At 41.6% G+C, this 24127-nt stretch overlaps 1 protein-coding gene across 1 annotated transcript; it reads left to right on the top strand.

Moving 5' to 3' along the window:
* Positions 1-9303: 9303 nt before the first annotated feature.
* MAEL (maelstrom spermatogenic transposon silencer) lies at positions 9304-22646 on the top strand. The gene is made up of 12 exons (XM_074155419.1): positions 9304-9435; positions 10132-10218; positions 12398-12500; positions 14438-14593; positions 15094-15135; positions 15998-16125; positions 16965-17019; positions 19116-19257; positions 20517-20579; positions 21264-21396; positions 21654-21732; positions 22531-22646. The coding sequence occupies exons 1-12, from the start codon at positions 9304-9306 to the stop codon at positions 22644-22646; spliced, it is 1236 nt and encodes a 411-aa protein (XP_074011520.1).
* Positions 22647-24127: the final 1481 nt, after the last annotated feature.

Below are 24127 nucleotides of genomic sequence, written 5' to 3'. Positions count from 1 at the left end.
GGAACCTCCTATGTTCCAGCTTGTGCCCGTTGCCCCTCGTCCTCTCCCTGGCAACCACTGAAAAGAGTCTGGCTCCCTCCTCCTTCAACCCACCCTTTAGATACTTATATCTTCCTTATATATTACTTTTCACATAGAAGTTTATTTTTATTCAACATTGCTTTATAAAAAAAAAAAACCACACACACCCCAATCAGTGTCCTGATGTTCCTCTCACCTGATACATTACAAATATAACTGTTTTGCAGTACTAGCTAAAAGCCACTATTAAGAACTAAGACCCTGTTATGCTTAAATAATGTACATACACAACACAGCACAGTGCTGTTCGGCTTCAGCACACGGTGATCTGACACCCCACTGTCTTTGTGCATACTTGCAGATGGACGGCAAAGTAGACACCTCTACAACTTCAGCCTCAAGAAATACATGTAGTTCCAGAAAACTCAGATGGAGCTATAAGACTTCGCATCGGCTGAGGGCCTGCCTCATTATTGTTACGTATCTGTAGGATATAATCCATGAAGGTTTGTATGGGCTGAATTAAGACTCCTACAAAGTGAACACAAAGCTATTTTTCCTTCTCCCTCCCTCCGTTAACCATTTTTCCTGATAACCTTCAAATTTTCAGGTGCAATCCTGGTGCCTTGCCTTTCTGTAACTTAATTGGCCAGGAGCCTGATCTGGAGTTTCCTGCGACAATGTTGATGTTGATATTATCTCATATGTTTAACATTGGGAGCAGCACAATCCCCTATGCGTCACTATTGTTAGCTACTCCTAGCTTGCTTTTTTTTTTTTAATCTACTCCAGCTTTTGCAAATAAATTTGGCATACATCAGATTTGCTAAACTTTTGACTCACAACAAAGGAAGGAAAGATTTTCAATACGAGGAAGCACCATTGTTTTGCATGTAACGTTGGATTTATAGCTGCTTTGAAATGTTCATACACTCGGACTTACTGTATGGTTCTTTTTCACTTAATGTGAGCTGTCGTTTGTATATATGCACGTATGATGGATGCTTGAGCCCTGAATAGATGTTCCAGATCTCTGTAGACCTTTGATCTGAGTATTGCAACATCTGAGCTGGCTTAATAGTTAATGTTCGGATGTTGTCTTTCCTTTTAGCCAGTACTTGGAGACAGAAAGCTGCATGACTGCAGTTATCCCCGTTTCACCTTCAAACAGTGGGTAAATTCCTATGCAATTAGCCAGATGCTTCCAGCCACAGCCCAGCAGGGATTCTCTGTCCCCTGTAAAACATCAATATCAATAGGCTTCAACCTTCACCTCCATCAGTCACTTGACAACCTTGATACCTGATGACCAAATTCCCTGTACCTGTCCTGCAGAATTTACCCCCAGACTGAATCGGAAGAGACCCATGCGACAACACTATTTGATATAATCATTCCACGACTCTGTCTGGAGCAGTTCTCCTCTAAGCAATGAGATCATGAACAGATTCAGTTGAACAATAGGGAAACAAACAAACTCACTTTTTACTCATGCTGTAGCAGCTGCTGGCTCTTTTTTTTTCTTGCCAACTACTTCATTCCTCCCCGCCTCCTTTCATCTTCCAGTACCAGTCTTTTGTGGTCATTTCCTCTGTTGATAAGCAGAGTCAGCTTTTTAAGTCACCAGCATCTGGAATGATTTACACCAGCACCTCACTCAGAATCACCCATCTCAGCAACATCCCTAAAACCCCGCCATGCTGCGTGAAAATACTTCTCTTCATGCATACTTTTGCACATCCATTCAGCCCCTTGGATTTCCCTTGTAGAAATTTCCATAGAAACAGTGATTTCAACAGCTTTCTGGGATGTCATACTAGATTCAGCCATTAGACACTGCTCTCTTGATTTAGTACTGAGACCAGCACATTACAGAAGCTATTAGGTGACACATTGTCAATTCAAAGTGTTTAGTGAGTCCCTTTAGAATAGCTACTAACTAAAACTTTTCCTTGTTTGCTTTGTTACACTGGAATCTCTTAATAATCATTGATAGCTTCACAGCAAGATATTGCTGAAATATATGCACTCTCTGTGTATGTTGTTTTTTCTGAGCTGCCTGGCTACATTTGATAGTACAGTAACACAGAGCTTTTACATCAGGAGCGGGTGATATGCATATACAAAATACTTTTGTTTTTAACCACAAGGTTTGTACCAACAAATGTTTAGAATATTTAATGCAGACATTCGACTTTCTCATTTCAATGAACCTTGAGTTCTGTATATAAATTCAGCATCAGAAAAAAACCAAAGAGAACAGCATCTTTCTACAGCATTCACTCTTCTGTATAAATTTCCCATGCTAATACTTATTCTTTTTAGACACCAAAAATCATAGTATACCTTTGCTACACTTTCAGAGGGAACCTGAAATTTTCATTTAAATAAAACACTAAGCGCGTAGCAGCAATAATGTTTTGTGAAGTTATTATACAGGTGCACAATCCTAAATGAATCATCCCAGCTTATAATCTTTTGTATGTCACTATATGCAAAAACACACAGAACAGGAATGAGACAAACTCTGCTTGCATATCTACAGATAACCAAGAAGATAATGAGGTGTTAAACCCTCTGCGGTTTTGGCTGTAGAGAAACTTCGGGCAGCACAAATACTTTCAGGGAGATGGCATTCACAAACTGGACTTCTGTGATTGTCTAATCTGGCTTTCTTAATAAAATAGTCCACATCACTTTGCCACACTACATCCTGTTTGAACTACAGCGTATCTGCTAGAAAAAGAATCACAGAATGCTTTGCATTCGAAGGGACCTCACTCTGCCCCTAATTTCATCTAACTTCAACTTCTAGTACTGCTAAGCTAGATGGAAGTACCTTCTTAAGGCATTTCTGAACAGAGATAACAACAGATTATGGTCAAAGCACCCTTTAACATTCCTTTTAGAAGTTCAACAGGCTGTTATTTTGCTATATTCTTGAGCTAACACCGGATCTGGAGAGAGCATCCCAAGCACAGTTGCTAAAAGCATGAAAGCAGAAGTACTACAGCATCATCACTCCTGCTTAATATTTCTTTGTCTATCCTTCCTGGGATCATGCCATTAGTCCTTTTGACGTAGCATCACATGGGGAACTCCTCTTTGGTGGATATCCCATTTTATCACCTATGTTATTAACTATTTCCTCAACCTTTGTATCAGTTGCAAGTATCTGTGATGACTATGTTTCCTTCAAAGGTACCAACAAATATGTGGTAGCATGCAGCCAAGAAGTGAACTAAGAAAAATCCTGCTGAAAATGTGCAATTGCAATTCCTCAGTTAAAATTACATTCTGGGACATCCTAAGCTAATGTTTTAACTGGGTACTGGATAGTCTCTGCATTTCCTTGATTTAGTGTTGTGTGGTTAAGTCACATGCCTCACGTGTCTAAATGCATTACCTTTAGTAACCACACTTAATATCTTTTTGATGCAATTACAAACCAATGTGACAGAATCTATTTTCTGCAAACCCATGATGATTGGCATTAATTACATTACTTTTCTTTAATTCATTATTGAGGCAACTCCTGTATCAGTGATTCTATTCTTTTCCCTGGGATCCCTGTCAGACTGACGGGTCTATAATTACCCAGGTCATCCTAGCTGGGGCCTGATCCAGAACAAGGAAAATTTCTGGTACCTGACATTTAGAACTGCAGTCTAAGAACCCCTCATTCAGCAGCAACTTGAGACTGAAAGTACACACGTACTGTCAAAGCTGACTACACACTTATCCTTCTCTGCATGCCCAGACAGTCCTGACCACATAGATGTCTAACAAGCACCCAAGCTAAGGCTTATATACGTTTGGGTTGTTGCAGTCAGGTCCCTGTTTTCCACCTGGAAACATAGTCTTATCAGGTATTAAGGATTTCTGATATTTATACAGGATACTGGAACAATGTGGTGTCTTCACTAGAGCCGCAGCATTAAAGATATTTGAAATTTATGGCATAGAGGGGATGCAGCTGTACCACACATGGGCAGCTGGTCGCCATGTACCTTGTAACAGGTTGAGTGTTTCTGGGAGGTGCTGGTCAGTATGGTTATGGCACTTGCCCAGCAAGTCCCATGCACCCCACAACCCCATGACCTGCTGCACTGCAACTCCCACCACAAACACTAATATTTCTGAAGAGCAGAAAGCAGCATAGCAGCTCTCATTTGAGTTCCCCCAGAAATCTGGAAGATGCTGGTATCACCTGTGAAGCCTGATCCAGGACATTCAGAAAAAGTCTAACACTCCCCAAAGCCCTGCAAAAGCAGGCAAAGAAACGAGGAGGGGGGATATGACTTACCTGTTGTAAAAAGGCCTCCTGACTCCTAGGTGTTCAAAGTTACATCCTTAATCATACAGCTGTGATGAAAGGCACTCTCCACTCCTTTTGCAGTTGGGGCACTGTTTAGAAAGAAACCCAAGATTCATTAGGTCAAAAGGAGTGAGACCAAGAGAAAGCTGACAGCTCTAGCTTACTGATAGAAGTGATTTGACTGAAGCGCCAGCAACTGTAATGGGACTGCAGGTCGTAGGGGCCCCAGTATGTCCATGAGGCCAGCAACTGGAGGGAGTGAGGGTCTGGGTGCCAGAAACTGGGCTGGGACTGCAGGGACCAGCGGTGCCAGCGGCTGGAGGGACCCAAGTGAGTGACAAGAAGTGCTGTCCACTAGAGTGGACCAGGGGTCAGAAGCCCTTACATCAGTGGTGCCAGGGGGAGTGAAGATGCGAGTGAGTGTGTCAGCGGCAGTAACGATCAAGCTGGACCAGCTGGTGAGAAGGTGATGTGCCCTTAGAGCCAGGGAGGGGGGGAGTGGATGGTGCATCTCTAATGGCAAAACCACAGGAGGAGCTGGCATGTTAGACTGGGAATACACGCTCAACCTTGCTTCAGTTGGATTTGGGAGTGTGGAGCTGCGTCAGCCTCACCTCTTGGACTGATGGATCTGGCCTGATTCCCCTAACGTAAAGACCAAATATTTCACTTTGTGGGAAAGTGCTCTAGCCCCAGACCAGCAGATAGGAGGGTAACAGCAGATGTAGTCACTGCTGTGTTTTTTAGGATAACTTGGCTCATTCTTTCCGACGAACAACTGTAAGACATACCTTGGAGAGATTATAACCATGAATCCTGAACAAATGAAAATACATTACTGGCAGAAAAGTTCCAGATAGTTTTTCTCTCTACATAGTACTAGGGTACAGAGACCCTATTTCAAGACATCTGACAAACTCCATGCATTGATGGGAAAGCACAGGCCCCTAATTCTGGATCTGGGTTTCCAAGGCCAGGTACCTAGGAGTTAAGTGTTGGCATATTAAGTCATTCAATTGAATAAAGTGCTTTAAAAAAAAAAAGAGTCATATATAAATACTGGCACAACACTTGCTTTTATCTGCTGGAATGGCCCCAGTGTTACAAAAGTTATTTACAAATCAGTATAAATGGTCCAGAGAACTCCTTTGCCAGCTACATTAAACAGCAGACAATTGAAGAGTTAAAAGACGAGTTCTTTCAGAGGCACTGGGCTCTCCTCAGGGCCCTGGGGAAGAATACTGATGATATGGTGCTCTGAAGATGATCCCTTCCCTGCTTTTTTCTCTGGCCCCCACCCCACATAGGAAAATCCTTTCTCTCTCCGCTGCTTACGAATTTTATTTTCCAACCACACCTCTAGCCCTAGGAGAGCTATTACTGGAGCCTTGTGTTTTTCAAGCAGTTGATGCACACATTATCTGAATTTCTGTAAAAGGAAGGGCTGCTAAAGGGTGGGTCCCAAAGCTGCACAAGAGAGAAAAGAACATGGTGTGAAGCAAGTAAAACAAATGTGCATAGATGCACTCCTAGCAACAACTCTTACCGTAACATAACAGTAAATACTCGCCTTTCTGCATGAAAAACTAGACTCTGTGCAGAAGTTTGTATTTACAAGATACAAGATATTTCTTGCAGTCTCTCCTCAGAGATTTAGCATTAATGTATCAGGAACTAGACCAGAATATAAATGATTTTCTACAACAGTGAAAGTGACTTTAAAAATGCTCACCTATTCTCCTTTAATCTACATCACTATTTTATATCTTTTTAACAATGTCATTGACTCCTCCTGTATGTTTAACAGCAAATTCAGTAAGTGGTTCACAAACAGAAAACAAAACTGTTTGACTGGATTTGAGCAAGAGAGAATAGCTTCCAGAAGACTAAGCTGCCCCAGCATTTTCTAACCCTCAGATAAACCAGGCACCAGTGAGATGCAAAAGCAATGTGATGTGATCTTACCTACCAACAGTTCCAGCTAAGCCAAAGATTTGAGACTAAAAAACAGCTACTTCCTTTGGAGCTAACCAGACTTAAATTACTTAATCAGAAGATGAAAAAAAAGCAGCTAGACTGAGGGGACTATAGAGGCAGGGTTTTGCAGTGATTTGGAAATGCATGGAGGTGTTTGATCACCATTTTTATCCTCATGTCTAGGTTTACAGTAAATTCAAGAGGACTCTGAGATAGAGGATTGGAAAGAATCTTCCAAGTCAGGGATACACATTTGTTTTTATTAAGATTGTCTGGCTAACTCCACTGATGATAGCTGTGTGAGAAGCAGCGTGCTAGCTCTCGTTCTGCTGCACTATGCAGCTTCTGCAGGAACTGCCACTGCATGCTGAAGGATATCCCCTAAAAGACAAGGGGAACAGTGAGGAATGTGGGAGACATCACAGGCCTGGGACAAGCAAAACCTGCCCAGAGTTTAACCAGGGCCCATGCCAACACTGCGACTTCAGTGACCTTATCTCAGTCTCAGGTCAAACCTAGGGTCCTCCGTTGCAGGCAACCAGATGTCACAATCCCGTCTGTAAATTGATTAAACTTTGTTTTAAAGCCAGTTGTGGTTATTGCCCTGCTAACTTCCTTTTTTTTTATTACTATGGCCAGCAAAGATCATTTGAGTTTTGAGAGAGAGATCAATAGAAAGCTTAAGGGGGGAAGCAACCCATGCTGCTCATCAAGATGATGCAGATTAGATTATTTCCAGCGTTTATCTTATCTGAACTGTGACTCACCATGCAAACTGTCAGTGAAGGAAGTGTTAATTATGTCAATGAGATAGATGAAAGGAAAAAATCCAACAACAAAAATCAACCCAAAACCACAAAATGAGAGTCTGGACAGCAGCCTTGGTTTTGCTTAACATGATCTCCCAAATTATTTTTAATGAGTAAGTTTGCCTTTCCAAGCACACGCATGCTCTCTCACCTCCTCCACTTTTCTACCATGTGTCTCAAAACCAAACACAGGCCTCTTAACTGAATTTGGTCTTCACTTCTTCCCCCACTCCCTCCTGCACCTCCTGGTCCCCTACTCCTGTTATCTATCACCCCCTATTGTCACCCAGGACACCAGGTCCTGGTAGCGCTTTGAGCGCTGCTGGAAGCGTCAGAGTAGGCACATCACCATCGTGTACATTTTGTGTTGTGGAGATCCAGCTCCTCCTGATCTGGCTGTCAGGGAGCAGCAGCAGGAGCCAGGCAGCTCCAGGGGAGGGGGAGGGGGAGAGGGAGAGGAAGGTGGCTGCAGGGCAGGCACCTTGCCCATCCTACAGTAAGGTGTGGTAGGGAGCCCGGTTTGGCCTAGATGAAGTAGCTGCCACCAGCAATAACGATCTCTGAATATTTTCAGGAGTCCCACGTACCAGCAGATGCATTTTGGATAGGTAATTCCAGTTGGTCTCTTCTTCTGTTCCTTTCTTTCTTTGTTTATACGTATGAACCTATCTATTTGCATAAAGAGAATGTAGTGACTCTTCGTAAGGGTTTTACTAAATTTAGCCTATAACATTATTCAGATTGAGAGGATATAGATGAGTACGACCCTTTGTTATGGTTTGAGGAACCCACAACAATTTATTGTCATTTAGATAATTATTCTATCACCTGATGACCCCTCCCCACCTGGGAAGGAGAATTGGGACAAACCAAGGAAACCCAAGGGTTGGAATATAAAGATGTAATAGAATAAGACTAAATAATTAACATTAATCACAGAATCATAGAATGGTTAGAGTTGGAAGGGACCTTAAAGATCATCGAGTTCCAACCCCCCTGCCATGGGCAGGGACACCTCCACTACAGCAGGTTGCTCAAAGCCCCATCCAGCCTGGCCTTAAACACTTCCAGGGATGGGGCATCCACAATTTCCCTGGGAAACCTGTTCCAGTGTCTCACCACCCTCACAGTAAAGAATTTCTTTCTGGTATCTAATCTAAATCTCCCCTCTTCCAATTTAAAACCATTACCCCTTGTCCTGTCACTACACTTCCTGACAGAGTCCCTCTCCAGCTCTCCTGTAGGCTCCCTTCAGATATTGGAAGGCTGCTATGAGGTCTCCCCGGACCTTAATTAATAACGCTAAAGAACCAGTATTGATCCCAATACAAGTATAAAATACACAAGGATTATACTCAGCCCATTCTATCAGCAGGAAGCTGTGCACTCCCAGCCGTGGATGGCAAATGTCGGACACTGCCAGCGCTACGGCTTCAGGAGGAAGGGAAGGGCTCAGGGGTCCAGCACGGGGGCAAGCAGTTCTCTGGATCACCACCATCAACAGACAGAGAACTCCTCAGCAAATGTTGTAACTTACAGAGTGTGACATTCGTGGTATGAAATAATCCTGTTGCCCAGCCTGGATCAAGCGCCCAGGTCTCCCTCCTCCTCATCCCCGTACCTGTGGCAAGGCTCGGAAACACCGAGACCTTGAAACCCACACACCATAGCTGCTATAAACTAAGTATTTTCACAAACTCAGATACTGAAATAATCTAAAAATGCCGTTTTCCCAAGCATTACAGGAGACCTTACTGAAAAGCAAAATTACTGAGAAAGAAATTAATCCTGTGTCGCTCAAAGCAAGACACCTTTTCGTTTTGAAGGATCGGTACCTACGGCCATTTTGCGAGGGCGGGCAGCCACGCGCTTTGAACCTCCACACGAGCTTGGTGCCAGCTCCTGCTCCCATCGGGTACTTCAGCCCCCAAACACCGTTAATAAAGCCCCACATAAGTCGGTTGACACCGGCGGTGGGGGCTGGCAGCGGCACGCGGGCGGCCCGTTACCTGTAACCTTTACCCTCCCCTTGCCGCCAAAAGGCGGGCGCGTGCTCGGCCCCGCCCTGCGGGGGGGGGCTGCCCCATCCGCATGACAAGCACCGGCGCCGCCGTGGTGTGGCGGGACGGGGAGAAGGCGGTGGCGAAGTTGAGGTTCGGCGAGGCCCGGGCGGCCGCCATGGCGCACCGCGGGGGCTACCGCAGCTCCTACTACTTCTTCGTGCGCGACCAGCTGCCCGAGCTGCGTCGGCGCGGGCTGCCCGCTACCTGCGTGGTCGACGCCATCCCCTACTGCTCCCAGGCCTGGGCGGTGAGGGGAAGGGCCCTCTCCTGCCCTGCGGGGGCCGGGCGCGGGGGGGAACGGCCTCGGGTTAACGCAGCTTAATGGCGGGGAGGGCAGAGGGGAGGCCCGGGGTGCGGTCCAGCACTGTGTGCTGAAGCCGTGGGTTTCACAGCGGCTCCCCTGCCTCTTGCTGGTGGGGAGCCAGCGGCCATCGCGTGGATCTGTGCAGGTTGTGTGGGGGATAAAATGTCTGCGTGGCCTTTCTTGGAGGGGAAACTGCCTGGTGGCTCAGCTGCCGTATGTTCAGCCGTTCAAGTGGGCATCCTGAGTGGCCTCAGCTGGCTCTAGCTAAGAAGCAGAAGCTACACCGACCTCCCCTCAGCCGCAGGGGGGCAGCTCTGGCTTCTTTTGCAATGGGTAGTAGCATACCCAGCTGGCGAGAGTAGTTTTCAGAAGACTTCTTGTTCGTGATGGGGCAGTGCCCTTGTCCAAAGATAATTCAAAAGCACCTGCTTGTTAGATATTTTGAATTGAAGCTTATGACTTTGTTAGGGAGAAAGTTACTGGAAATGTTTGAGTCAACGTTTGCAGTTGGCAGTTCTTGCCAAGCATTGATAATGTCCGTTGGAAATGCACAATTAATTTCTTACACAGTTTGTTGGGTTGTGGGACTACTAGAAGGAACAGTAGAAACTTTAGTTTAACAATTTACTTTCCTTCAAGTTGCTGACTGAGGAGGAAAAGATGATATATACAGAGAAGGCTCGAAAATGGAATGAAAAGAGACACTCTCAGAAGACAGTGAAAGAGGTAAATGCTGAGAAAGGAACACCCTTCAATGTAGCTGAATAAGAGGGGGAGTAAGTGGTGTTGGGGTTTGGTCAGCTATGATGTTATGGAAGATCATCTGCTCTCCGTAGCCTCCAGTTTCTGGAGGTTATGGCTGCTTTGGTAGTCCATACTATTAAAAAGGTTAAGCAGAAAGTTGTTTGGTTTTTATTGAAGGTGAGAACGCTGTATACCATTTTAAACCAACACAGCTTGTTCCTGTGGGTTCTTTACCAAGTAAAATGTAGTTCTCTAACAACTTATTTTGCAGTGACTGACTTATACTGTTTTTTGTTTGTTTTTTTTTTATTTATAATACTGTAAATCGGTATCACTTCTGATTCATAGGTTCATGTTGCTTTTGCTTCACAGATGTCCTTAATTTTGGTCGTTCTTGTCTGATGTCCTGAAACCACATCTTATACGCACCTGATTTGGCGTTTTTGAACAGCTGTGTGGTAGACCAGGTCAAAGAAATGTTGCGACCTATGCGCAAAAATAATAATTATACCTTGCTGTTATTTTTAGGTTGGTTTGATTGTGGAGAGAATAGTAGTGCTATGGTGGAGGACAAAATCCCACAATATAGAAATAAACAGTTAAACATTAAGCTGAGTGTTGTTATGGTTGGGAATAGTGCTAACTGGATCCCTTCTACTGTTTACTGTCTTGACAATGTGTGTGTGTCCCCTTTGTTCTTTTTTTTTTTTTTTCCCCTTCTGTCTGCCTCTCCCTCTCCCAGCAGTTCCTTGAAGCATAGTTTGCTTCAGAGTTTGAATTATGTGAGGTGTCAAAAAGCTTATTTTATTCCAGTCTTGGTTGGCTGTGTAAAAACTTGTGTTTCAAAGCAAAGAGCCTTATTGAATAAGTGGATAATATTGCATTTACTTCATCCCGTATTACTACATACTGACTGTGAAGTACAAATTACTGGTGAGGGTAAATTTTAGGACTTAAACAACGCTAAAGAGAATGACAGGATGATCATAGTTTGGAGGAACTAGTAAATCTGGATTAGTTAATTTAGTCAATATAGACTAGTAGGGAGATGTTAGGTAATGTTTTCTGATTTTGGGTGCCTGCATGTATGGAAAACAGCTGTTTAAAACCTGGTTATCATTGTGTTATTTGGCAGGCTAGGGATATGTAATTAATGAAGCTTCATTATCATGTATAAGGGAGAGCTACATGAAATGACAATTAAGTCATAAATGGAGGCTTCTGTATTTTGCTTCACAAGCAGTAGCATTTTAGAAAGCTGTAATCAGGGAAAGGAATAATTGCTTTACCAAAATAAAGAACATCATCCTTATTGTCTGTCAGTGGAAATAAGAAAGTGTGTATGTACAAGATTATATGTGATCTCAGTTTATTAATCGCACCCCTCTACACAGACAACTGGTTGTTTCGTGTGATGAAAGGTCTTGGTCATCTTTTGGAGACTACCTAAGCTTCGATGCGACTAATTCCTCATTTTAGTTTAAATAGTTCAAACTGATAATCAAGAGACTTTGGCTGAGATGGTCATGTGGAATTAGTGTACCTACATGTGGATGTTATTCCCAATTTGAGTCTTGAATGATTGAATTCTGTAGGCCTGCCAGATTTCTCTTCCTGTTCCCTTAAATGCTTGTTGTTCATGCATAGATTAGTAGTGCTTAATGGGCATATGTGCCCCTCTTAGTTGCTCTGTGCCAAACAGATCTGATGACTTCCTTGAGGTGTTATCAGCTTTTCATCAGTTCCATTTCTAGTCAAAGGCAACTAATGCACGTGCCAAACTTTTTTGTAAAGTTTAAGGAAAAAAAAAATTGTAATTCCAATTTGAAAAGTTCCTTGTCTGTGCAACTGGTTGAACCTAACAAAGTAATATTTTTTTATTTTATTTTTTTAATTACATTTTTTAAATTTAGCTGTAGTTCTGTCCAGTTGTAGTGAGTTGACTGAGGTAATAAAATACTTATCTCTCTTTTTATTAGAAGAGAAATCTTGGCTTCCCAGTCTGCAAGTATACAGGCACCTGCGTATAAACTGCAGACTTGTTCCACCTAACTATAACTGTTAGCGGACATCATATGTTTCTCCAATAGAAGGAGGTGAAGGACTTTATTGGGAGTTAGTAGACTCTTTAGATTTTTTTTAACTTTTTCATCTTTTCCAGATGTGTAACCTGGCTCATCCAGTTCCTGCTTGTATGATCACAAAGATGCCTAGTATTACTTCTCTTCCAGATGCCTCTGCTATGTCTTGGAAGAATGATCAGGGTATAGTAATCTTAAAGCAGTTGATCCCAGTAGATAAAAGCTTGCCCTTTATAGATATTCTCAATGGTACCTATACAAAGGCTGTTTACATTTTGCTAATTGCCATCTGTGTCAACTGTTTTGTTGTTTTAAACTAATGCTCTACTGCTGTAAAAAGGATCTTTTGTAGTATAGAGAGAAGTCAGTGCAAATGTCCTTTTCCCCAACCCCCAAAATAATTCTGACCTCTGGTTTTAGCTTGATTGGCAGTATAGGCACTAATAGTTTCTTTACAATTATTTCAAGATTTTAAAGAAAAAAATAATTCTTCGACTCCCACATTTGTGATTTATGAGGCCAATTTTAAAGGATGAAGTGTTGTTAGATATCAAAGTTCAGAATTTGTGTGGTAGAGCTGTTAAATAAAATGATGACTTGGCCTCTTTGGGAGAATAAAAGAGGGGATATGTACTTTGTCAGTACTTTTATAACATCCTGGCTTGCTTCCTTATTGAAAGAACCCTTGAAAACGAGACCTTTCTTATCTGTAGCCCTTCTTCAAATGGATGTTTTGATTAGAAATGAGTAATGAACACATCTGTAGTCTTTTCCCCATGAATTTTACATTATTCTGAAAAATGATAAATGGTAGTGCTTACAGGATAAGTCAAGCAGCCAGTTAATATAAGCTGTATCTGCTGTGTGGTTAAGTTTCAGCTCAAGCCTTTTACCGAGCAAGTCTCTTGAACTATTTTCCTGTTGTCATGGTTATGGAGGGGCAGGAAAGAGTGTGATGCCTGTTAGTGTCCTCCCTGCCAGTGGTCATGCTCCCCTGTCGTTGTGGTGCAAATTTGATCAGGTTGATCATGGTGGCTTGAGCTGACACAATTGGTCTTTAAACTGAATGAGAAGGATAATGACAAGGGATAACTGAGATGCATTTTATGATGCTGCTGCTTAATATTTCTCAGTAAAAGTCCTTTATGGTTTCCGTAGCTATATCCATTTTTTCATAAGGAAAGCAGTTCAAACTTGGGTAGGAGAGAGATCTTTCCTATGACCCTGTAGCTTGTAGAGTTCAAGACCCATGTAAGAGAGCACCAGCATTCAAGCTTCGGACAGCTGGTGTTAAATGCTATAAAGTCTGGCATACAGCATAACTTCTGTATAAAGAGTTATACATCTCTATTATTTAGTCTAACACGTAGGATTTTTTCATGAGGGGCAGAACTTAAGGGGATAGATTAAATAGCTACCTTAAACTTCATTGAGAACACTATTTGACTTTCACAATACATCTTAATCTTTCTCTTCATGAAATATTTTTAAATACTTTTTAAAATTAGTAAACTATTTACTTCTTAACATTTTAATTTTAAAATTAATATGGGTATTCTTGCCGCCGCCTTTGGGGGCTTATTTAGCAGAGGAGAAGCAGACTTTTAATTAGCAGACTCCTCATCTTCTTTTACCCCAGAAGATTATTACCAGCTCATTTAACTTGTGTAAGTTACTGAATTGAGCTTGTGAGGCTGTTTTGCAGTTATTGATTTATTTATTTTTTTCTAACCTTATTTTCCTAAAGGGTGAAGAGACTGACCATAAAAAGCAATAGTAGTTCCTGTTGGATTCCAGGCCTCTTAACGTCCCTGTGGGTTTGGGGCTTGGGGTTTGGTTTTTTTTTTTTAGTTGCTTTTATTTTTTTTGGCCTCTACACATAGTAGCATCTATGGAAGGTGTATTAGGACTACCAGTATGCCTGACTCTTGCATAAGTATTAGTTACCTTGTCATCTCAGACACGGAGAAAGATCTTTGTATTTTATGTGATTGTTACCCTACTTTATTCACTCATAATAAAATGCACCAAAACTTTCACTGGATGAAGTGAGGTCAGGGTGGGTTGCTGTAACCTCTGGTGGCGCTTCTGAAAATGTGGGTTGTTTTTTTTTCTTTCAGCTGTGGTTGCAGATATCTTCTACTTCCTGAACATTTACAGCCATGGCAAGCTGCCATCCCACTGTGAACAGCGCTTCCTTCCTTGTGAGATTGGGTGTGTCAAGTACTCTCTACAGGATGGCATAATGGCGGATTTCCATCACTTCATAGATCCAGGTGAGTTCCAAGGAAGGGGAGACAAGAAGTAGTTCATCTTGCTTTGGGGTGAGAGGGAGGCTTTCTAGTGTCACTTACTGCTGCCCAGGTTAGATTTCTGGTATTGACACAGGTTTATTTCTTTGACTACAAGTGGCTGGACTTCTTAAAATAGTGGAGCAGTGCTGATTGTTTCTGAAGAGATGGACTGAAGCATCAGAACTGCAGGAAGCTTCAAAGAGGGTAGAACAAATCGAGGAGGACCTTCAGATCTCTGTGCTTTATGTTTCATGCTAGTGAATGTTTGTTTTAATTGGACTTAAACACACACGCTATGCAATACACTTTGTTTTTTAAAATGCATATAACTGAAAAGCACTTTTTAAAAAATAGTTGTGGCACTTTTATAAGGCCACAAGGGAAGATGGAGCTTGGTGCATAGTTGAGAGTTAAGGATCTGTCATTTGTGGATGCTGAATGATGATTGTTCTTTTTTTCTTATCTCCTCTGCTTTTCTGCAGAAGTACCACCACGTGGTTTTCGGTACCACTGCCAGGCTGCTAGTGAGTATCAATGGAGAAAAAGAATGGTATGCAAAGGTGTACAGTTTTAGACTCAGCTTATCTGATCTGTATCCAATTGTTTTGTAAGTCTACAGTTTCTCCTTCTGGGAACTTTTCAGATGTCAGAGAAAGGAGTGATGGAGCAGCTTGTTGAAGTTACCTTTTATGTTTCTTGTACCCACAAGTGGCAGAGCACTTCACCCAAAATGGTTTTGTCAATGGCGAAGTTACTTGTATTCTGTCTTCCTACTTTTATTCAATAATAACTGCAGTATGTTCTTACTGAGACAACTTTATATGTGTTAAATGCTTTCAAGTTCATCTGAGCAGAGTTTCCTTCTCTTGATGGTCTTGTGTATATATCTTTAGCACGAAGTGCTAATTCATAATAGGGTAACTCAAAGATACTAGTTTGTATTTAAAAGTTATAACTGTTCTGCAGCTTCACATATATCCGCAAAGTTAAAGTATTTATACAGTTGTTGTGTCTGGCTTGGACTGCCTTGTTTCCCTTGGGTTTCTTAAGTAGTGTTTATAGATTGCAGTTTGTTTCTATTAGAACACTTCCTCCCCTTTTGTGTACAGAAGGAACAAACTTGGCTCATGTTTTCCTATGTCAAATACTTAGATAATGGCCTTTTAAAAGGGGTAAATGTGTGTGTGTTTGCTCCCAGCCGAGACCTGCCAGTCTTCTGCTGGCAGAAGCAAGGTTTTGATAGCTTAATCACAGACGCTGCCTATAGAGAAGAGGAGGTGTGTGTGTTTGTGTGTAGACATATATGTCTTAAAAGATACAAAGGAGGGGGAAACAGGACTTCTCATAACTTTTTTTTTTTTTCCCCTGCCCTCCCTCCCCCTTTAGGTGATGCCACTCATAAGATCCCTGTATCTGGATTTGCTCTTTCACGTACTTCTTACGCAGTTGTCTTACGGGAACTTCTTGAGTTTGTCCAGCCAGCCAGAGGTGTTCGGCTTCAGTTTTACTGCAGGGTATGGTCAAGGTCAAAGTAAGGTGCTCTAAATCAAAACCTTAAATTTCTGTTGGGTGACTAAGGACATACTTCACTCTAAAACCTAATCAGTGTGGAAATGAGTGGGAAAAGACACTCTTTTACAAAGTATCCCAGTTTCATGCAGGAAGAAGTGGCCTCTAGAAGCTAACCTTTTTATAAAGCAGAGACCTAATTTTCTGCTTTTTTTTATTTTCAGCCTGCTCTTCTGGCTGTAGTCTACGGATGAACATTTCACTTGGTCTCTGACGTTGTTTTTGCTTAGGTTTTTAAGACCTTGATTAAATTGGTTGTGCTGAATAATAGTCACACAATCCTGCTTTTCTAAGGGATGCTTTTACGTTTTTATGACTCCCCATAAGAATACACTACATCTTAATGTTTGCTCAAGTTTCATTTGGCAATGAGCAAAACAAAACATTAGAGTTCTGAGGCATTTAAGCTTCATGACAGCTATATTACATTTTGATTCCATTTGAGCCTAATGTTAATCCTTAAAAAGGTGGGGAGGGTCAAGACCTTGGGCTCCATACCTAAATGTAGGGCTTTGGAGAAATATGCATGGAGATATCTGTAGTATGGGTTAACCTTTAACCTGTCCCCAGACATTAGTCCAAAATTTCTCCTGACGTTTAGTTGGAAAGCCTTTGTGGCATTTGGTTCCTCTTCAAGCTAATTTTCAGGAAGAGTATACATTCAGTTCCAGAAACATTGAATTTTGTTTTGGGGGTGACTTTTTCAGATGAGGTCAGAAGTCTTACAGATGTCAGAATTATATACTGTACTTCTTCAATGTGACTGAAACTTTCTTTCCTCTAGTCTGATGACAGATTCCGAATTAGCTGGTGTCTCAATCGAATGGCTAGCATAACAGGTGAGAAATGAATCATTTTTGTGATTCCCCCCCCCCCCCCCCCCCAAAAAAAAAAAAAAGGAAGGAAGAAGGGTTATATAATCACAGAAATGGTAGGGGTTGGAAAGGACCTTTGGAGATCACCTAGTCCAACCCCTCTGCCAAAGCAGTTTCACCTAGAGCAGGCTGGACAGGAATGCATCCAGGTGGGTTTTGAGTATGTCCAGAGAAAGAGACTTCACAACCTCTCTGGGCAGCCTGTTCCAGTGCTCTGTTGCCCTCAAAGTAAAGAAGTTTTTCCCTCATGGGGAAAAAGTTGAGATGGAATTTCCCATGTTCCAGCTTGCGTCCATTGCCCCTTGTCCTGTCACCAGGCAACGCTGAGAAGAGTTTGACCCCATCCTCTTGACACTCACCCTTTAGATACTTATGAGCATTGATAAGATCCCCTCTCAGTCTTCTCCAGGCGAAACAGACCCAGGTCTTAGCCTTTCCTCGTAAGAGAGGTGCTTCATTCCCTAGATCATCTTTGTAGCTCTCTGCTGGACTGTCTGCAGTAGTTCCCTGTCATTCTTGAACTGGGAGACCAGAACTGGATGCAGTACTCCAGATGTGGCCTCACCAGGGCAGAGTAGAGAAGGAGGTTGACCTCCCTCGACCTGCTGGCCATGCTCTTTTTAATACACCCTAGGAGACCGTTGGCCTTCTTGGTCACAAGAACACATTGCTGCCTCATGGTCAACTCATTGTCCACCAGGACTCCCAGGTCTCTCTTTACAGAGCTGCTTTCCAGCAGGTCAGCCCCTAACCTGTACTGGTGCCTGGGGTTATTCCTCCCTTGGTGCAGGACCCTACACTTGCCCTTGTTGAATTTCATTAGGTTCCTCACCGCCCAGCTCTCCAGCCTGTCTAGGTCTCTTTTAATGGCAGCACAGCCTTCTGGTGTGTCAGGCACTCCTCCCAGTTTTGTATCATCAGCAAACTTGCTGAGGGTACACTCTGTCCCCTCATCCAGGTCATTGATGAATACATTGAACAAGACTAGACCCAGTACTGATCCCTGGGGGACACCACTAGTTACAGGCCTACAACTGGACTCTGCACCACTGATCATAACCCTCTGAGCTCTGCTGCTTCAGCCAGCTGTTAATCCACCTCACTGTGCGCTCATCTAACCCACATTTCCTAAGCTTACCTATGAGGATGTTACAGGAGACAGTGTCAAAAGCCTTGCTGAAGTCAAGGTAGACAGCATCCACTGCTCTTCCCTCATTCACCCAGCCAGTCATTGTATCGTAGAAGGCTATTGGATTGGTCAATCGTGATTTCCCCTTGGTGAATCCATGCTGACCACTCCCAATGACTCTTTTTTTTCTTCTACATACTTAGAGATGACATCCAGGATGAGCTGTTCCATCACCTTTCTAGGGATGTAGGTGAGGCTGACTGGCCTGTAGTTTCCCAGGTCCTCCTCCTTGCCCTGTTTGAAGACTGGCGTGACATTAGCTTTCCTCCAGTCCTCGGGCACCTCTCCAGTTCTCCATTACCTTTCAAAGATGATAGAGAGTGGCTTTGCAATAACATCTGCCAGCTCCCTCAGCGCTGGAAGGCTGTATTTGTCTGAAAGTCTTCAAGTTTCAAAGGTTTCATAAAAGCTTTGAGATAGCTATAACTACTTTGCATGCTTCTCCCTTTTTCCTCCCCGTCAGTGACAGGAAAACAGCAGCAGGACCAGCTAACTAGCTAATGAGCACATCCATAGAACAGCATGCACTTTTTGGCTCAGCCAGTTAAAGGAGCACTAGAGGCAGTGAGATTACCGTGAAGGTGAGCGTTAGGTAACACATGGGAAAACTAACAACATCTGAGGAGATGGCCCGCAAGTAGAGTACATAATTACTGAGGCAGAGAAAATTATGGAAATATAGGACAACATGCTTTGCTAGGAAGCCAGGTTTTATTAAAACCACTGGTGGAATAACTTGTTAAGGTTTACAAGAGCTTTGATTCTCAGGTAAGAGGCTGGGTAATGAACAGGGACTTGACTGGAAAGTGAGCTGAGCAGACTATTCACTGACTGTTTTGTTCTCCTGATTGGGATTTTCTCTGAGCTATAGGCATTGAGAGCCATCTGGAGCTTCTTGCTGTAGAAAACCTGGTACTAGAACTGTACCGAAAGAAATACCAAAAGGAACCATCAAAGACTTGGGTCTGTAGAGAGCTGGATACCGTCCTGTGGGATTTCTCCAGTAATACTAGGTATGTTGGATTCTTCTTTATGGAAACGTGTATTAGCCTGACATGTCTTGGCGTCCTCCATAGATCTTGTATGCTGCTAGGCTAGAATGTTCTGCAAGCCTTCTGATTTGAAATGCTTCTTGTCACGAGTACAACTTGAAATGAAAAATACTTCCCTGAAAGAAGTGTAAAGATAGATGGCTTTTTAATACTGAGGCTGAGGCCTAATTTAAAGGAGGGGGTAAAAAAAGGGAATAAAATATATTGTGGTATTTAACTGGAAAATATAGAAATCGGAAGATTCAGACTCTTAGAAGTGTAATTTGCATGGGACCTGGCTGTTGCTCTACATCAAATGCGTTGTGCTGCTACTGTGATGTGGGACGAGGTATGGTTGCTGGTGGTATAAATCAAGTTCTCAGGCTTAAGGGTTAAGCTAGATCCAATCTTTTTTTTTTCCAGATAGGACTCCAGGTATGTTATAAAGAACATTCAATTTACTTTGTAGGAATTTTTCTTTTTTTCTTTTTTTTCCTATGTGTTTTGAACAGTAAAACTTTTCGTGCTTTTAGATTCTTCTGTGTTTGTACAAAGTAGTAATATGTAGCTTGTGCTGTTGCAGGGGAATATTTAGTGATGACGCAGTTAACTGAAAAATATACCTTAACTTTTCTTCTGCTGCTGTTTTAAGTAAGAACCAATAATTTGTTCTTAAATTTTAGTAGAGTTGTTGTGTTGGTTTTTTTTTTTTTGAAAAAAGATTATTCTTGGAAGTCAGCTTACAGTATGGATTTTAAGATCTGTTGGGATAATCACTCTCACTTTATCTTTTTATAGTCAGGTAGTTTACCATTTCCATGGCTATCTTCACACTAGAGGGACACCATAACAAGAATGAAAAAAATGTCCTTTAAAACACACACTTGGAGAGGGAAAGTGGGGGTGCTTATACTAAGAGAAACTATTTTGCATTAATGGGAAACTCCAAATAGTTACCTTTTAAATTCCATTTGTCTCTTAGGATTCCCTTTTTTCCTTTCCCCCACCCTCAGCATGAAGCAGGTTGCCTGTTAAGCATGCCCTTTGACTCTGCATAAGCCACTTGGAGCTTAGTTATTGAACGTTGGTCCTCTGTGAAATTTTAAAGGTACTGTATGGTCACTGAGACAAAAAGATAACATCTTTAATGTTAGTTCCTGTTCCTTCTGACCGGACCAACTGTTCATGTTGATTAAAGATGTAGATGCTTCTGAAATAAGCCTGAGCTTCATTTCATGTAGGTGCAAGTGGCATGAAGAGAATGACATACTCTGCTGCGCTTTGGCATCCTGTAAGAAAATTGCGTGAGTATTGCTAAGGGGTTTTTCTGTAATTTCTGTGATAGTAATTACCGCCACTCTGTACTCATCCTTTCACTACCTCCACTTACTATTGAAGAGCTGAGAGAAGCGTTAATTACAGTGGAACTAACTGTTTTCCTTCAGAGGTTTAGTATACCTGTATTTGGTGAGAAATTTTGAGTATCTTCTAGGATATCTCTACTTCGGAAACTTTTATACTGCCTCACGTATAGTGTAGATACATAAGGTTCTGTAATCTTTTTGGTGTGGGGGGAAAGTAAATAGTTGGGAAATAAGGAAATACCATTTAAGATCTCAGTCAGTAGTAGTAGCACTTTGAGAGAGATAATAATGAATAGTCTTTCATTCAAAGAACTCTTGTTAGTTACTGCTATGCCTTGCAAAAAATAAAAAGGTGTTGCTTTTCACCCTTTTAAGTGTCTGCATTTGATAGCGTGGGGAAGCAGTTGTTTTAGCTTCATATATAGTTGTAGAATAGGTTGGTGATCTTGGAAGGATGTGGGGTAACTATTTAGCTGCTGCAATAATGTCCCCCTGCCTTCTGTCATCTGCTCTGTGGCTGCTTTTGTTTGCCAGTTGAAAAACTGAAAATGCTGTGTGTCTGTACGTGAGCATTACAGCCCTCTTAGCCAAACTTTTCTTGTTTTCCTTTTTTTCTCGGTCAAGTTACTGCATCAGTAAGTCTTTAGCAAGTGTGTATGGGGTCTCACTGACAGCAGCTCACCTGCCTCTTCAAGACTCTGATTATGGTGAAAGCACAAATACCAAGATGGTGATACTGGATACTGGACGTTTTCAGGTCAGATTCTTTAAACTGGTATCCTGTTTAATTTCTAGTTAACTCGAGTGTTCAAACTTGCCAATTTCAGGTTAGCTTTCTCCTCTTTGGATGCTGTCTTTTCTGACATATATTGGGCAGACCCCATGAGAGAAAAATAATCACTAGCTGGGTCATTTCATGTGATTTTTGATCATAATTTGTAGGTTTCATGGATAGCTGTGTATACAGCGTTTTAGAAGACAGATGTTACTTCGAATGTTTATTTCTTCATACAGAAAACGAAGGCTGAGGGTTCTGGATGTGACAAACGTTTTGCTTCTCCAAGTCAGGATCAAGAGTTTCTCCCTTCTAATTGTGAGTTTGAAACTTGTAAGGGGAAAGAGGTATTTAAACTTAATCCAATTGCTACTTTTTCAAATTTCTGAGCTTAGATATTGCCTGTCAGTGGCATAAAGCTTAAACAGCTCTGCATGAGCTGTGCTTACTCCTGCATATGAATGTCACTGAATTTCTGAAGATGTAAACATAAAGAGCTGCCCTTTTCTTACTGGACACAATCTTATGGTCAAAAAGGTCTCTCACAATTTAGGTTTTCTTATAAATGTCACTGTTTTACATGCCTTTATTTTTCTGCTGCATGAAGTCTGTTCTCATATGCTTAGGTGCATTGAGGCAGGGCTGTGTTTAAAACTCTCCTTGCTCTTAAGTCATTATATTTGCAGACTCAGCTGGTACTCACTGCAAGTATTCTGTTATAATTCATTTTGTAAAGACTGCTCATTTAAAATCTTTTTGGAGACAAATTTTTTTTTTTAGTAGAAGGCATATGAGCTCAGTTCATCTGGGCAGTTCGTGGCTAATCTTCAGAGGAACAGAATCAAGTTTGCAAGACAAAAAGACTATAAGAGTTCTGAGTTTGCAGCTTATTTCGCTGCATATAAAAGACACACTGTATTAAACTCAAAACGATTCCGATTATAAATCATGAGATCCTATGGTCTTAGTGTTTATAGAGGGGACAGCCCCTGTCTCTGACTTTTTGTGTTAGAGCTATTGAATAGGTTCAGCTCCACAGCATATGAAGAACAATTCTATTAATTTATGCAAGTTTTAAAGTCTGACTTGATTTGCAAACTTTATTTAATTTAATAGGTGATTCTCGACGCGGTGCAAAGGCTTCCCTTTATGGAACAAGTACCATGCGAGGAAGAGGAATTACTAGATTGCTGAAAAGTGCATCTGATCTATCCACGTCTTTCAGTAATTGAAAATCTTTTTTGCATCCATTTTTCACGTTTCCTTGTTTCCCTAAAATAAGCAGCAGTTTCTCCAGACTGCACTCATGTGCAACACTTGACAGTTCAAGTTCTTGTTAGAATGATAAAACTTTTGACTGAATTTAAAGAAGACAAAAATCTTACATATTATCTACAGGAAGACTTATTTTGAAGGAACCTGACAGTTGCATCCTCTCTTTAAAAATACATGCCATAGTAGTTTTGTTTCTTAATGGATGGCGTACAAATTCAAGATTGATTAGTCAATATCACTGGATTAGAAGAATTCTTTAGTGGCAAATGTGACTTTAAACAAGTGCTTTATTTTTCCTTTAATAACCTCCTTCCCTCCTGCATGTGGAAGATAGAATTTCAGTGTATAACAATTGCTAAAAAATGATGGGGGGGGAGCATCGAAAGTATGAAGGGCTGCACTAGGGGAATTAAAGGTATAATAGTCTCAAAGGTTTGCTATAATCTGTCAGTTCTATCCATGAACAATTTGAGTGGTCATTCAAGGCAAAAAAAGCAGATTTTCTGTAAAATGTCTTGGAAGAAACATGGTGGCAAATTTATCTATCTGTTAATGTTCTTTTAGAGGTACGGGTGATATACATCAGGAACAAGTCAAGGGATCTTTTCTTTGTTTTCCTTTGCATCAGTTTTCTGGTCAAAAAATGCACGTTCCTCAAACCTACAGACTGAAGAGGAGTGTAGGTGTTATGGGTTTTTTGAAAGAAATATCAAATTCCAACTGATGTATTAGTCTGCAGATACAATTTCACAAGTTTGGTCAGGCTGGGTAGATAGCAGTCATAATTATTTGAGAGCACATAAAAACTGGGAGACTGACATATCACTGGGAAGTTAGATGTTCTGTTTTACAGAGGTACAAGTCTTGGACTAGTCTCCAAAAAGTTGGCTGTTGTCTGAGCCTCATCCTTAGTCCATGTGTCTTTAAGCAACTGATTCTCAGAAATAAGAGCTTTTTTTTTTTTTGAGTTGTTTCTACATTTTGTTGCAACAGAGGTCCAGTTGTGAAATACTATTTCCATAGCAACTAACTGTGAGAAGATATCTTTTTCATTCCTTGTAGGAACCAAAACTCAAAATTAGGTGGTTCATTCTTTTGGATAATAGGAAAAAAACCCAAACAAAACCAAAATTAAGAGGTTAGCACATTTATGAATAAACTTGAACATGATGATCAGTATGTCAAATAAGGCCAATTGCGAGTTTAGTTGGAAACCTGTTACAGTTGCTGTGAGGCCAGTTGAGGCCCTTGTTCCAGTATTGCAGGATCACCGAATCATTTTTATGTGTCTTACCTAAGAGTTTGCCTCTATCTCTGAATTTTCTTGAATTATTCTATATTTCCTTCCTTTGAGTCTGTTGTTCTATCTGCTAAATTTCACCAGATAAGGGGCAATAAACCTTTGAGATACATTGATGATGCACCTGGGAATGTTGCA

Source organism: Numenius arquata, chromosome 1 (assembly GCF_964106895.1).
Source record: "Numenius arquata chromosome 1, bNumArq3.hap1.1, whole genome shotgun sequence".
Taxonomy (NCBI): Eukaryota; Metazoa; Chordata; class Aves; order Charadriiformes; family Scolopacidae; genus Numenius; species Numenius arquata.
The sequence above is the reverse complement of the archived record's forward strand: the minus strand, read 5'-3'. Positions and strand labels throughout refer to the sequence as shown.

Excerpts from the sequence above, each read along its gene's own strand:
- MAEL (XM_074155419.1), top strand. The coding sequence starts at position 9,304 with ATGGCGCACCGCGGGGGCTACCGCAGCTCCTACTACTTCTTCGTGCGC. Across the intron at positions 12,501-14,437 it reads GTCTTGGAAGAATGATCAGG|CTGTGGTTGCAGATATCTTC; the intron begins GTATAGTAATCT and ends TTTTTCTTTCAG. Across the intron at positions 17,020-19,115 it reads TCGAATGGCTAGCATAACAG|GCATTGAGAGCCATCTGGAG; the intron begins GTGAGAAATGAA and ends TCTGAGCTATAG.